A 15,849-nucleotide genomic window follows, 5' to 3' on the forward strand; every position below is an offset into this window, starting at 1 on the left:
AACCATTCATCATTTTTAGGGGAAAATCTCATAATATGTACTGACTAGTAGCAAACTTGGAATTATAGAATTGTTAATGTGTGTTAGATTTATAAAATCATATTTATCCATTATTATCACTGCAAGAATTTACAGTCTGACCTTGCTCTGTCCTTGTGGGTTATAGGCAAATTATCTCTTCTAGAATTTAAAGAGCAAAATTATTGTGCTCAAAAATATCACACCAATAAAATCTTGACAAAAAGTAAAATTCATCATATAAAAAAACTTAACTGAAGTAACTTGTTAAAAGCAAGAATTATTGATGTACTTGACTTCTCTTCTATGTCTCATAAGATATCATCAAGATAAAAATAGACACGTCTTTGAAATGTCAATTCCTCTTAATATCACTTGACATTGAAAATGTTTCTAAAAGCAGAAAAAGCCATATCCTGCAGCACTTTATAAGTTACATAAATTATAACATACAGCTATTGAGATTCTCCAAGAAATTTTGTAAACAACACAGACCAAGAGAATTCATATTTCCTACTTTCTTGTAATGATAATTAGAAAAAAAACAACACATTGACATATACTCTTCATTTTCTAGATTTGATGAGAGAGAAAAAAACATAAAGTCTATGGAATGTGTAACAGTATCCGTAAATCTGTCGCCTTGACTCGTTCATCATTCTAGCACAATTTCAACAGACAATTTTCACCACAAAATATATATTATCTAGCAGACAGAAGAGAAAACACACACACATCTCAAGTATATATTATACAAATTGATACACCATTCACAGACACAAGTACCGAGTGCCATCTATTTTTTTCATTTTATCCCAAGCTACATTTGAATTATTTATATACCACAAAGCTAAACCATGAATACAACAAACAAGCATCATAGCTGTTTTTGTAATGAGATCTATACTGGCAAGCTTTAAATCTTGAAAAGCATACAAGAAAAAAAATATCTTTATCTTAGTGTAATACTATCTAAGTCTTATGCAGATTTATCAATATTGTAAGTTCCAAAAAGAAAATTGTTTGTAAAGATATTACTGAAATTACATTTCATGTTAATAAAGGGAGGTTATTAGTAAGAAATTTATTTTCGATAAAGTCTAAGCCAAATTTGTTAATAAGAAATGAATGTATAATTATATTTCTAAGGTTACTTATAATGCGTATAAACATTTGCAGTACATATTTAACCTATTCTTGGATGTTTGGATATTGTTTTAGAAGAATAATTATATACATATTTAAAATTTCATGTGTTTTAACAACCTTAATAACAACATACAAGATTTATATTTTTAGAGTTTACACAGTGCAAATTGTATCATTCAAAATCTATGCCAGAGTTATGGGTCTTTGAAAGTAATCTCCAATTATGATCCTAAAAACATGTATTAATTGAGTTTTAAATGAATACCTTCACTGTAGGTATGAAGAATGAAGATGCATGTAATAATTTAACCATAAATTATAATAATGTTCACGAAGGGCCATAATTCTGTCAAAATGGATGATACAGTTATGACCCTTACAAGTGTCTAAAAGACCTGTTTTTAGTTAATTACAAGCTAATAGTTTTATTGGTTGATGAGATATGATGCTTTATAAAAAGTTGCACATGATACTATAACCAAAGCATTTTATTATTATATAAAGCTTTATAGAATAGCTTCACTATTCTTCAAATAGCCAAGCTAAAAATCAAATTCATTTCTACAACTTCAAACATAATTTGATCACTCTTGTTTAACGTCACTTAGTTTTGACGATGGGGTAAAAATTGGCAGTAAAATAACACTCAAAATATTGCGGGTTAGCTCCCTTTGCAAAAGTTTAACAATTATAAAAGCAGCATAAAATGTCAGATTATTAAATAAAGCTGTAGAGAAGTCACGCTGAATTTGGTTTGATCTTACAGACATTGTCAAAATCTGAAAACAAGAATTGCCAGCAGTGGTTAGAAAAATTTTGAGCAAAATGAACATTTTTTTTTTCTTCTCTTTTTTGCTCTCTCTCTTATTCTCAAATATGAAGCAAACACTAAGTTCCTGCATCAAAGAATGATGTGACACAGTATGTTAAGTAAAATTACAATCAAAACTTATGCTACAATGATAAAATGTATTATGATGTAGAATAATTGTTCACATGACAAAACTGAAAACGTAGAATTGTTAAAATTAGATTTTTTTAGAAAAGTAGTTTGTATTCTATTATTGTTACAATCAGTTAAAAAAGAAAATTAAAATAACCAGTTTTTAAAAAACAATTTAAAATAACCATATGGTTTACTATTGGCCAACATCATTTTTAATTCTTATATGTTCTATGACAGGTACAATCTGACGAAAATCACATCCCCTTAATGCACTTCTCTCTTTTAAACTTTCCATTAACATGTAGTTCTTTGCTGAATACTTTTATTTTCATTTAAAAGTCCTTTTCAACAAAATTATTATATTGTATATATTTCTCAAAGTTTAGTTTTGACGACATTTGATAAAATTCCGCCTCAGCATCAAAATGTATCATGACAATGAGAGGAAAACTTCCCACAGATCAAAGTATCTCAAAGTTAAAGATGGAAATATGGCACCATATGTTTTATTATTATAAGTCTTGTATTTATTTATACAGAACTCTTTATTAAGACTTTGCTGAAATTTAGTAATGGACCTGTATTGTTTTGAACTCGGAACATTCTGTCTAATAGTTTCAGAGATTTCGATATGAAATATCAATACTAAGCTACCAACAGCTAGTATATAGTGACTGGTCAGACTTGTCAAGTTTGCTGATTGGCCTGGTACTATCCTGATGGCAAGTATTTGCTATATTGCCGAGGACTCTCATAGCCCTCAAATGTAATGGTATGATAAGCCTATCTGGTCAATCATTGCCTATGAAGTAAAAAGGGTTAAGTATAAAAATTGATCTTGTCCATCATGTTAAAATTTCTATGCAGGGACAACACCAGTTAAATATGCAAAAGCAAGGACAGTAAAAATATTTCAATATTATAATCAAAACATTGTATTATCATCCATTAAAAACATTTTATACTCTTAAAAAAAAACATGTCCCACTGAGAAGAAACATCCAATTCCAATTCAATTGGCATCAAAACCTTAGTATCATATACCTTCATGACTTAAAGTACATTTGAATATTTAACAACTTTAAATGAAAATTATCACAAATGATAAGGATAGCCACATGGTTTTACACCGCAGGTATATGCATATCATTATTTTCATTAGCTTTAGAAGGGTTAATCGAGCAATTGCTAAAGAATTGAAACACTTTAAATTGTTGCTAGGGTCAGTAGATATGTCACACTAAACATTATCTCTTGTGAACAGACTAGATGTGCAATTATAATCTATTAGACTTTCTTGTTGTCAATGCTCTGTCTAGACTCAAGGGATCTCTCCTTAATTTACACAATTTTTCTTCCTTCAAATTCTGAATCAAGACTAACTTATTCCTTGCACGAAACAAAACTTTCTTCTACAGCAATTATGTGAGGTACAGTTTATAACAAAATGATCTATGACATGAAGATCCAACTGAATTATTATGAATTGTAAACAACAAATTTATTCATTTCTGCAATGAAAATCTAATGTAAATATAAGTGAGCAAGTTTTTTTTGGCACCAGTTTGTCATTTAACTGGGTAAATAATTAAATATTATATTTTGATTTTTGGTCTTAAAAGTGATTGACTATGGAAGACTGTTTTAACCCCTTTTGAGCATTTTCTGTGTATAACAGTATACTATAAAATGAATCCATTGAGCTGTCATTGATGAAATTGTCAACTTCCAATTTAATAAACTATCCGAGCATTATTCATTTACTGAAAATGACATGTGTCCATAACTTTTAACTAAACAAGAGGGCCATGATGGCACTTAATCGCTCACCAGAAGATAAAGATCATTCCTGCACAATTTTGTAATAACAATAGTTCACCTTGAGCATTTAAATTGTGCTGTAGTGAACTACAAAATGTAATTATCTACAAGTCTTCACTTTGCCTCAGCTCTTACTATAGTGCCTCCTACATAATCAGAAAAGTTTTGATTATCAAGAATATTAGTTCTAATTCAAGGTAGATGTACAATGTTTCAATATGATAAATTTATTCTAAATTGAGCATGACATTATATTTAATAAATCATTCTGTCGAGTTATTACCAAAACCTTTAATGCAATAATCAAAATAAGGGGTAGACTCCAAAAGTTTTGTCACTAGATTCGTATTTTTTATTTTAATTTTCAATCACACCGACTAAACGCTAGTTTCGTGATTTTTAATTTTCAATCAGACAGACTTAACGCTAGTTTTGTGATTTTTAATTTTCAATCAGACAGACTTAACGCTAGTTTTGTGATTTTTAATTTTCAATCACACAGACTTAACGCTAGTTTTGTGTTTTTTAATTTTCAATCACACAGACTTAACGCTAGTTTTGTGATTTTTAATTTTCAATCACACCCATTTGTTAGTTTGTAATGCTCATTGAAAGTATAGAAAGTATTAAGCAACAACTGAAGTTTAACTCCTGCCATTGATAGCCGGATCACAATGGTAGTAAGTGGGAGAGTTGGAGGTGGTGGGATTGCCAAGGAACAAGAAATAAATGAATTGTTTGAGTTGAAGGATGGCAATAACAAAATTAATTTTTTTTAAAACTAGAATCTCAATCATGTCACTTCAAATTCAGATCAGTCCAAAAGAAGTACAAGAGATTTCAAAGCCGGGGCTTATACCAACAGTACAGATCTTCAGGTTTGACTCTAAATACCAGTGGCATGGTCTTGTTTGGACTGCCATGAACATTCTAAATGTGTAAACATGTAGTATAAGATCCTATCTCCAGATATAATTGAACTTCATATAGCAACCATTTCATTTTCATATTTAAGAAATAATATATCCCAAACAGTGATTTTATCGCTCAATAACATCACTGTTTGGAGTTCGGATGCGATGAATTATATCACGAGGGCGTAGCCCGAGTGATATAATGATCCGCATCCGAACGACAAACAGTGATGTTATCAAGTGATAAAATCACTGATTTTGGATATATTATTTCGATTCTAACGCGGTACTTAACAGTTAAGCAAAATTGCGCCTGATTTGTTTCCGAACTTATTTTCAGCGCGTCGGATTTTAAGTGGTTACGGCACGTGTGTAATGACTACGTCACATGTCTAAATATAGAACGTCAAACTGTGCATCTGTTGCATAATAACACACACTTTCTGTTCTTCTATGTTCAATAGTGAAAAATGCGGGTCGTGTTAGAATAGACAATAAACATAATCAAAACTTCTAGTTCTATTAACCCCTTATCCTTGCTGAATTTATATATTAAACATGTCCTGCTTTGGATTTGGAACATTATATTTATAGTTAATTAAGGCAACATGTCTCCAGTTTCATGCTTATCTTTCATGAAGATTTTGAAAATGAATTTTAAAGTAAAATATTGTGAAGTGAACACAGAAAGTAATTTACACAATGCAACCCACAATAATTACAGGTGGTAAAAATATGCAAATATAACCCTTTCTGAGTTAATTACTCAAAAGAGGTAAAAATATGAGGTAAAATTATGACAAAATAGCCCTTACTGCATTAGTCACTCAGTAGAAATATGGTGATAATCTTACATAGCATGTAAAATATTACTTGAAACTTGAATCTTTTTGAATTTTCTTAAAACTTAGCACATTTTGTTCAACTTTTCTTTTTCCTTGAAATATTTAGGCTCATCAGGAGCTTTAAAGGGAATTTAGTAAGAAAATAATGACAATACTTTGCTGGTAAAATGAGCTGATTAAGAAGTGTAGAGCCTGGTCAGACTGCATGTTAGTACGACTCTAATTACCGGTACTCATGGAATTGGGCAAATTATTATTGACCCTTGAAGCATTCAGAAGGTTAAATTCGTAACACCAATATTTAAACATTAGCACAAATTGCCCCTATAAACACTATAAATATGAAGACATTGTCAAATATAAAGAAGCAGCTGAACTCTCTAATGAAAACGTCTACTTAATAAAATAAAAAAAAATATCACAAAACTTTATCTTTATAATATTAATATTATCAACCCTAGAAAATAAATAACCATAAAATCATAAGATTTTCTATAAGAGCATCATATATATATAGAGCAGTGGATGACACTCTATGATCATGTATGATTATTCATTTAGTGAAGGGTTTCCTCATAATTTAAAGTATCCTGTGAATTTATAGCTCATAAATTATAAAAAAATGAAAAAAAAAAAAAACACTATCGTATATTTAACTTAATATAACATAAACTAAGTGCATGTCAGTGAAGTAAAGTAGCACTTCAAATAGCCAGCAGTTTTCCTTAAAGGCAATATTACATTCCTTTATACACTACAATGAAATGCCACAGTATATTTTCATTTCTATAGAGATATGACTAATAATATTTATAATTAATTTCCCTCAACAAACCTACAGTGTATAGCCTCTATGCAAAATACCACAATTACTATTGCCTTAGTGTTAGACCATTGTAATGGAGGAAAAATATAAACAAGAGCTGTCTGAGGAACATTGCGCTCAACTTTTCTCAATGCTTAATATTAAACTGCACTTAGATTTAATGACCAATATTATGTTTTATTTAACAGATACCAGTGACTTTGACCCTTGACCTTTTGATCTAAAAATGGATGTGACAGGTGGATATTATCAAGGAGCAGCCACATAATAATAAAAAGTCTTAATGAAATTATGCTAATATCGAAGTAAATGACCATAAACAAAAACTTAATTTAAAAGGTTTACCACAAAAAGTTAACAAATGCCAACACCACAAGAGAGTCATGACAATAGCTTCACATTTTCTCAGAAAAGTAGAGCTAAAATCTAAATAAAGTAAAAAGAAATGCAATAATTCAACAGTCTAACATTAAGGCAATATGACGATATGAAAAGAAACATTTTTTCTCATTACATATTCCCATAAAAAAACATGGCATCTAAATGCAAATTACGCTTCTTGATGACAAATCAATACACAAGATGGTGTGACATGCAGATATTTACAATATGTGACACAATGTAAACTTCTGTATCATACAGTGTCTCGCTGATTTACTGCGACAAATACTGCACAGCTTTCTCATTTTACATGTAAACTCAATCAGTACAAATCAGGAGCAACATTCAATGACTGTCAGTCTACCTTTGTTATCAAAATGGTTCAATTACCATGCTAAATTGAAATAAATTTTCTTTTTCCTTTTTTCTGCTGGGGTTTTAATGCAAACCTACATTGTTAATGGTAATGTTTTATTACAGCGTTCCTTACCAACAGCAAAATTTCAGGCTAAAACGGGAATCCGAATAGAGCCAATAACAGGGCAGCAATAGCTCTATACTGGTAGAATAGACAAGAAAATTTCCAATGCAAACAGAAAAGGATTAAGCCAAACTTAAATAAGAGTGAAGTCATAAAGGGTAAAGTCATATGATGCCACAGGCTGGCTTCCAGGTTTAACCAATTAAAATGAGTTTCCAGTAGTTTTAAACACTATGAATAATGATCAAATGTTTGTTGTTGTTTTTTTTTGTCTATTTAGTTCAGATGGTTATAATCTAGGACTCTATTAAACATTTGGTGAACCATATATTTGAAAAAGGAAAAAAATCTAATGAGGAGCCAAAACTATCATTCTAGTACAAAAAAATAATTCACAGGAAATTTATTTACATTGCATCAATGAAAGACTGTACCATACAAAAGCTTTTTGTGTGAAAAGTTAACAATAATGCAACATGTAAAAAGAGGACATAATTTTGTTACAAGCATGAAATTTGTAAAATACTTCTCTAAAGTAAAAAAATTCTCTAAATTCAAATTGTAATCTCTATTATAATCTCTAATCTGAGAAGTTAACTTTAGAAGTTGTCTCCCCTTCTGAGCTCTCATCACTGGAAGACACATAACTGTCATGTAACTGTTCAAGTGATTCGAGTGGATCTACACTCGGACGTTTACCTTTTTTCTCTGGAGCTAAGTCTGAGTCACTAGAGCTAGAATCATTCTCCAAACTATGAACTGAGTGTTTGTCAATCTCCCCAACATGATTTACAGAAGTTCCATTAACACAGTTTTCATTTTCTGTTTTTGACTCATCTATATGTTTCCTATGATGCACTGGTTCTGAAGGTGATACTTCAGTTGTGGTTGCCATAGAGTCTCCAATCCCTGAATCAGCTGCACCATCCTTACCACACTCTGATAATCTTTGAGCAAATTTCAGGAATTCTTCATCTCTGTCAGAAAACTCTTCATCACTTGTTGCCATCTCTTCACTCTCATTGTCATTATCTGGTTTTCCTACATCAGATTCATTTGTGTCATTTGCAGATTCATCTGGTGCATTTGGACTTGACAAATCCCCGTCGTAACAAAGGTCAGGGGTAGCACCTGATTCAAATGTATCTGGTGTTCCAACTTCTGACTCTTTCTCCACTGCACTCTTATCATCACTGGATGAGCTAGAAGACTGATACGCCTCTGTTGTTATCTCTTCCACAGTTTCATGAAAGCTAACACGTTTTGGTTCTAATCTTTTCCTTCTTTCTTTAGCCTCAACACTGTCACTAGTTTCACCATGATAGCTATGTCTTTTATTTATATCAAGATCACTTTCATCACTGCTGACTTTAAACTCCCTATGACCTACAGAATTATATTCCATTAACCTACTTGGACTTGGACTTCTACGTATTATAGCATGCCTTGGAGATGATAATGATGATGCTGATAATTTACATTCCTGATCTTTTTGATAAACAAATGCACTAATGGGTTTATCTTCCATTTGAATGTCTTCAATGTCATGAGACAAAGAAACCATAATAACACTGTTACTTCGACTACTTAACAGAGATCTACTTGAACCAGAGCATGAAGCTGACCTAGTAGGACTATCTGAAGGTTTAAAAGTTGAAAAATCAGATTTTTCATAATTTCCATACTGCTTGTTCACTGTAGAGCCTGAAGCACAATAACCAGAATAAATATCTCTGTCTCTTTCAGAATTACCACCAAATTTGGTAGTTTCTAAAAGTAGTCTGTCTAATTCTTCAATTTCACTTTCTTCAACAGTCATTGGTTTTCTTTGTTTTGGAAACTCACGAGTGCCAGACCTTACATTACTTATTGATAAAAGAAGATCAGCTGGGTTAAGATCATCAGGACTTTTATCTTCATCATCTTTTAATTGCTGAAGCAAAGCCTCCCATTCATCATCAGCTTGAGTCTTTTTCCAAGATGATTTTTGAGGAATTTCTAATGGTTTAAGAATGGGTTTGGCACTTTTGATATGAGGTGATCTTACTTTCTCAGAACTAGCACTATTTAAGTCATCAAGATCAACTGATTCTTGTCTATATAAAGTATTATGCATGTTTGGTCTATTTCTTTCATGATGAACCTCAATTGCCGTTTCATTAAAACTACAAAGTCCATCTGTAACCATGATATCAGAATAAGGGCAAAACTTACTGTCATCTTCTTCATTAACAATTTCAGAATCATTAGAGTTAGTGTGAGTAATCTCTTCTTGTTTTTCTACTTTCATTTTATCACAAATATCATCTTTTTCTTTTGCATTATCACTTTGGTGTACAACATTTGACATTTGAAAACTACTCAATTGGTTTTCTGAAATATCATTTTCATCAAAAGCATCAATAAATGGTAAATCCAAATCTTCCAATTTGATCTTTTCTGATTTATGTTCACCACCATCAAAACTATCCATCTTTTCCATTTCATTTACAATATCATCTCTTGAAAGATTTATATCAGATAAAGAATAGCTTCCTTGAGAAGTCTCACTCTCGTTTATTGAAAATGAGCTATGTGTAAGAGACAAACTTCTAAGAGAGTCTGATTCACTTGTAGTCTGTGTTAATCCAAAACTTTCATCTACAGATAAATCAGTGACAGGAGATGGTTCAATATAACTTTCATTTACTAAATCCATGCTTTCAGATCTGGAACTTGGACTAGCAGCTCTGTGTTTTGTGAACTGTGTGAACACATCTACTTCTTCAGTCGGGCTTGCAGTGTCATCCACACTAGAATAGTTATCTTTTCTTGGAAGACTGTGAAAATTCACAACTTCAATCATTCTGTTTCCTGAAGGTGATCTTGATTGAGATGTCCTTGAATGACCTAACTTTGCTCTACGTGACCTTGCTTTATCTGCTTTATTAAGTTCAGAATCAGTGGGAGATTTACGTCCTGGAGATTTGGAAACTGTTCTTTTGGTTGGCAGGGACAATGATCTAGGTTGAAAAGGAATTTCATCTGCCTTTAATTGCTCTATTTGTAAATTGGGAGCACGCTTCATGCTTCTAGATCTTCTAGACCTAGCTTCAGTTGCACTTTTCTGATTATTAAGAGCATTAATCAAAGCTGTATAAAGCTCAGTCTCTTTCTTTCTTTCAAAATCACCAACAATATGCCTCCTATGTAAATAATAAGGAATATCTTCAAATAAATCTCCATTGTTTTCACCTGATTTATAAAGAGTTTCTGATCCATATTCATTTGATTCACCATTACCTAATTTTGACTCTACAGCAGCTAAAATACAAGAACTAGGCTCAATACCATTATCTTTTCCTAATCTAACATCACTCTTTTCATCTACATTTGTTTCAGTGTAACTTGCTTTCTCCTCTTCATTTTTGGCATTTTTTATATCTTGACCTGAAACTTGAGGGTCTGCACTTTCAACAATATCAATATCAATATTATCAATAATGTTTTTATATTCACTAACCCATTCACCAACCATTTTATCACCATCAACAATTGCCCTTTCTGGCATTTTCTTAACAGAAGTTATATTATTAGAATCTGGGATAACTTTATTGGCTTTAAGTTTGTTAGTTTTGGAGATGGAAAGCAAGGGCTCTACAACGTTTTCAACAATGCTATCTAACTCAGCACAACCTGCATTAGATATTGTTTGTAAGCAAGTTTCAATTTCAGCAATGTCTTCTACAGATAGATCTGAATGAATAGACTGATCTGAGGGGTCAAAACTTTGACCTTTCATATCACTTGGTAAGGAAACAGAATCTGAATGATCCATACTGGGGTATTTGAGATCACTTGAAAGAGATATGGAATTGGACTGCTCAATTTCAGCATCATAGCCTTCACTCAAGTACGAGTCTTGGGATTCGTTCCTGTCATTGTCATATGCATTTTGATTGGCTGACGGGCTAGACAAACTATTAGAGGTACCTACAACATTCATATAATTCTCATTGACCTCAACCTCATCTAGATTAGTGTTAATATTGAGTATGTTAGTAAAGTTATAACTACAGGCACCTTGTACTTCTGCTACATGCTGTGTCTGCTGCTGGGTTACTATGGCAACATCTCCTTGTTCCGCCTCCTCTCGTTCCATCACCGTGGGAGCATGGTGATGTGGTGTTCCTTCCTCCTGGCTAAGAGAGTGCTCCAACTTTGGAGAGTTCAGTGACCTGCTTCCAGACACTGAGCTCTCGCTGTGGATATCTGGTGCATCAGATACATTACCGTGTTGACGTGGTAGAGATGACTGGTCGAGGATATGTGATCCACTTGAAGCAGACGTATTATGAAGGTCAGCAGAATTGTGCATGGAAACTTTGGCAGGAATTTTTGGTGTGACACTGGAACTTCGACTAGAGATTCGTCCACTTACAGTTCTGAAAGTATAAGCAAGAACAACATGAATATTTTTTTTCATTAAAGATGAACATCAATTTCTTATATTAACTAACTTGCTTCTAGAAGAAGAAAAATATGGCAAAATTTCCTTATATTGTACATTTCTAAAAAAAATATTATAATCTCTTCATAGAATAACAAGCATTTATTTGACTTCTTAAAGTCCTATTCTCTATACCTGACTTCAAAAGACCAAAAACATATGCATGGATCATATTGATCCTACACTGACCTATATAACAAACCAAAGTTAAACAAATATGCCAAATTTTGCATGTTTATAATGGATGTAAAAAACCTTATACAAGATGAAAGCTAAAAGTTCTGAGATACCATGTCATACTAAAAATAGTCTTCAGTAAACTGGTTAAAGAGAATCTCAGGAGTTTTGCCAATCACAAAAAAGTAAGTGTCACCATAAAAACATAGATGGATATCTGAGAAATTTTTAATTTGTTGCTTGTGGCAGAAAATATCTGATTTTGCTTAAAATATTATGTAAAACTAGAAATGTGTCCATAGGACACGGGTGCCCCCACCGCGACACTGTTCTGTCAATCTTTTTACTAAGTCCAGGGAAATAACTCTACAAATACTGGATAAATCCACAAGCCAAACCCCAGGTGCAAATCTAAAATATGCTGAGCAACCTGCCCATAAGGTTTATTGACTATGTCAAATCCTTTTTGAGAAACTTGCGACACAAGTTGAAAATTGCAAAAATTTTCTACGTGAAGGGCAATAACTCTAAAAATACTAAATAAATCCAGACGAAAATACCTGGTGCACAACTGCACATGCTGATCAATATTCCTGTAAAGTTACATGACTCTACGTCAAATACTTTTTGAGTTATGTGCGACACATGTTGAAAATTGCCAAATTTTACTAAGTCAAGGGCAATAACTCTGAAAATACTAAAAATATCCAGACGAAAATACCCAGGTGCACAACTACACATGCTGATCAACATTCCTGTAAAGTTTCATGACTCTAGGTCAAATACTTTTTGAGTTATGTGCGACACAAGTTAAAAATTGCAAAATTTTACTAAGTCAAGGGCAATTACTCTAAAAATACTAAAAATATGCACACGAAAATACCCAGGTGCACAACTACACATGCTGATCAACATTCCTGTAAAGTTTCATGACTCTAGGTCAAATACTTTTTGAGTTACATGCGACACAAGTTGAAAATTGCAAAATTTTACTAAGTCAAGGGCAATAACTCTGAAAATACTAAAAATATCCAGACGAAAATACCCAGGTGCACAACTACACATGCTGATCAACATTCCTGTAAAGTTTCATGACTCTAGGTCAAATACTTTTTGAGTTACATGCGACACAAGTTGAAAATTGCCAAATTTTACTAAGTCAAGGGCAATAACTCTGAAAATACTAAAAATATCCAGACGAAAATACTCAGGTGCACAACTACACATGCTGATCAACATTCCTGTAAAGTTTCATGACTGTAGGTCAAATACTTTTGGAGTTACATGCGACACAAGTTGAAAATTGCAAAATTTTACTAAGTCAAGGGCAATAACTTCGAAAATACTAAAAATATCCAGACGAAAATACCCAGGTGCACAACTACACATGCTGATTAACATTCCTGTAAAGTTTCATGACTCTAGGTCAAATACTTTTTGAGTTACGTGCGACACAAAAGTGAACGGACGGACGGACGTAAGGACGGACGGAAGGACGGACGGACAGACGGACGGACGGAAGGACAAGGGTAAATCTAAATGCCCGCCACTAACGTGGGGGCACAAAAATCTATAATGATGTCATTTATATCAAAAATAACTCTTATCAGCTGTAATGCAGAATTCTAATTCTAGTTTTGTATGATATATAATAACTTAATAAGTTGGCCATATGGAGACTTTTTAACATGTTATACCTTCTCTTTTTGTTTTGGTTTGGTTTGGGTTTTACGTCGCACCAACACAAAAGAGGAAATATGGCGATATTCCAGATTTACTGTTGAAGCTAAACCTTAGGCTCAGGCGCATTCTGACAATCCCTTAACCCTCAGCCTGCTAAATATCTTAAATGTACTTGCCCATCTTTTAATATGGACTAAACCATTTCATTCTTTAATGGACAAAATTTCTCAGGAAAGGTTCAAAGTAAGTTCTGACAGAATTAAGAGAACACAGCATTTCATGATTGGATGAGCACAGACTTGCTGACTGATTCTAGGTCTGCACTGGCTGCATAGGTCCATTCAGTGTTTTTCAGTTGCAGCCAGCAGGGTAAAGGTAAAATTAACAATAAATAGTTCTAAATTCAGACCAAAGTGCAAACATATCATACAAATTTAGCAGGGGCAAAACAGTGCATAAATATGTATCACACAAATTCTATAGGGAACAGAGATTGCAAGTTCCTACAACTTCAAAAAGACTAAAAACTGCATTTGCTGTTTTAGGAGTTCTCTCTTGAGTGCTAGTTATTCTACATTAAAGTGTCTAAATTGAATTTTGTTCTACTGGAACCTTGTTTTTATCTTAGTTCTGGTTGCAGGCTGCAAAATCAAATTCTAGAAGAAATATTTCTTCAGCAAAAAAACTGATGTACAGGCTTTTAGCTCTATGCCCATTCAAACATGGAGCATTTCCATTGAAACATTGAACCTGGCTGCAAATCTAATTCAATTTCCTTTGAATACTACAAAGACATCTTACATAAATCTAAATTTATGAAACTTAAAGGGTATAAAGCAATATATCTGCTGCAAATTTTTTGTTTGAACTTTAAAAAAGAATACTTCCAGAAATTGTCTTTATGAACAGAATATTTCAGTGTAACATTTTCTGAAAACTGCATAGCTGTATGAAATCATTGCTTATCAGTTAAAATTCTACTAAAAACATCAGCATAATTTATTTTGTTCCCAAATATTTTATTCCGTTGTAACATAAAATATTCATTGTTGCAATATAAAATATTCATAAGTGTTAAAAAAATAAATTTAATGTTAAAACTCTTTTTCCAGATTCACCATGAGATTATGGAAACAATATTTACTGTTAATAAATTTTATACAAATATTTCATTATTAGATATAGCTTTACATCCCTGGTTAACTGTTCAAGAAAACTGATTTATCGTTCATTACAATTACTACATTATTGTTACTTTCATATTACATTACAGTCTATGACTATTTGATCAAAATAATGAGACTGAGAAAAAAAGCCAAAAGAATGATGATTGTTTTCACTACTTTTTGAAAAACAAACTTTTTTTGTTAGTTAACTCCAATTATTATATAAAACCAAATTTAAGCAACAAAAGCATACATTACAATGAAAACATGACAACATAAAATGACTTATACCAAAATAGCTGGATAAAAAAATTCTATTTACATCAACAGACAGATCGTGAATCACCCTAGATTATCATTATATAATCATCATTATAGACTTCTGATTTCCTCATACTATTCTGGCTAATAAATCAATGCACATTGCAAAGTCTCTCAAAAATATTCGCTACATTAAGACTTATTATTATGTTGTGTGCGTATGTTTCTGTTATTACTTTTCAGACATCCTAATGCTATTATTATATTTCATATATATAGCAACTTCCGTCATAATCCTATCAAAACGTACAAAATTCCACGTAGGAGAAAAAAAACGTCATTAGCATTCTGACCCCCGAGACATTGATCATTTCCTGTGTATGATGCAGATATGTTTCCAAGATTTTTTCTCGAGATATATTGATGTATCTAAGATCAAAGATCAAGCCAGATAAGGCTATTTTTCTGTATTTAAATACAGTGTTGTCACACAAAACAGCCATAATACAGTATCATTATTTACCCACAATGCAACAATGTTGTATTTTGTTATTGACAGTCTTCTGAGTTATGAAGGAACGGCAATGGACTTTCAATGTATTCTTAGTTAGAAATTTACTGTATCATCTGTGAGGTACTGAAGTACACTTGTTATCTTTATGGAGAAAATTGAGAAACATTGAAAGCCAGTA

The 15,849-nt window shown here is 32.2% G+C and overlaps 1 protein-coding gene across 1 annotated transcript in view; it reads right to left on the reverse strand.

Annotated features, from left to right (window-relative positions):
• The window catches only part of LOC132713093 (FERM, ARHGEF and pleckstrin domain-containing protein 1-like), a 111,015-nt gene that overhangs the window by 22,073 nt on the left and 73,093 nt on the right, over positions 1-15,849 (reverse strand). Inside the window, exon 11 of the mRNA XM_060695563.1 lies at positions 11,444-11,805. Coding sequence (XP_060551546.1) covers positions 11,444-11,805 — 362 coding nt within the window. The remainder of the gene's footprint in view (positions 1-11,443; positions 11,806-15,849) is intronic.

The sequence above is a fragment of the Ruditapes philippinarum genome, unplaced genomic scaffold (assembly GCF_026571515.1).
Source record: "Ruditapes philippinarum isolate M1 unplaced genomic scaffold, ASM2657151v2 ctg31_1_1_1_1, whole genome shotgun sequence".
Lineage (NCBI taxonomy): Eukaryota > Metazoa > Mollusca > Bivalvia > Venerida > Veneridae > Ruditapes > Ruditapes philippinarum.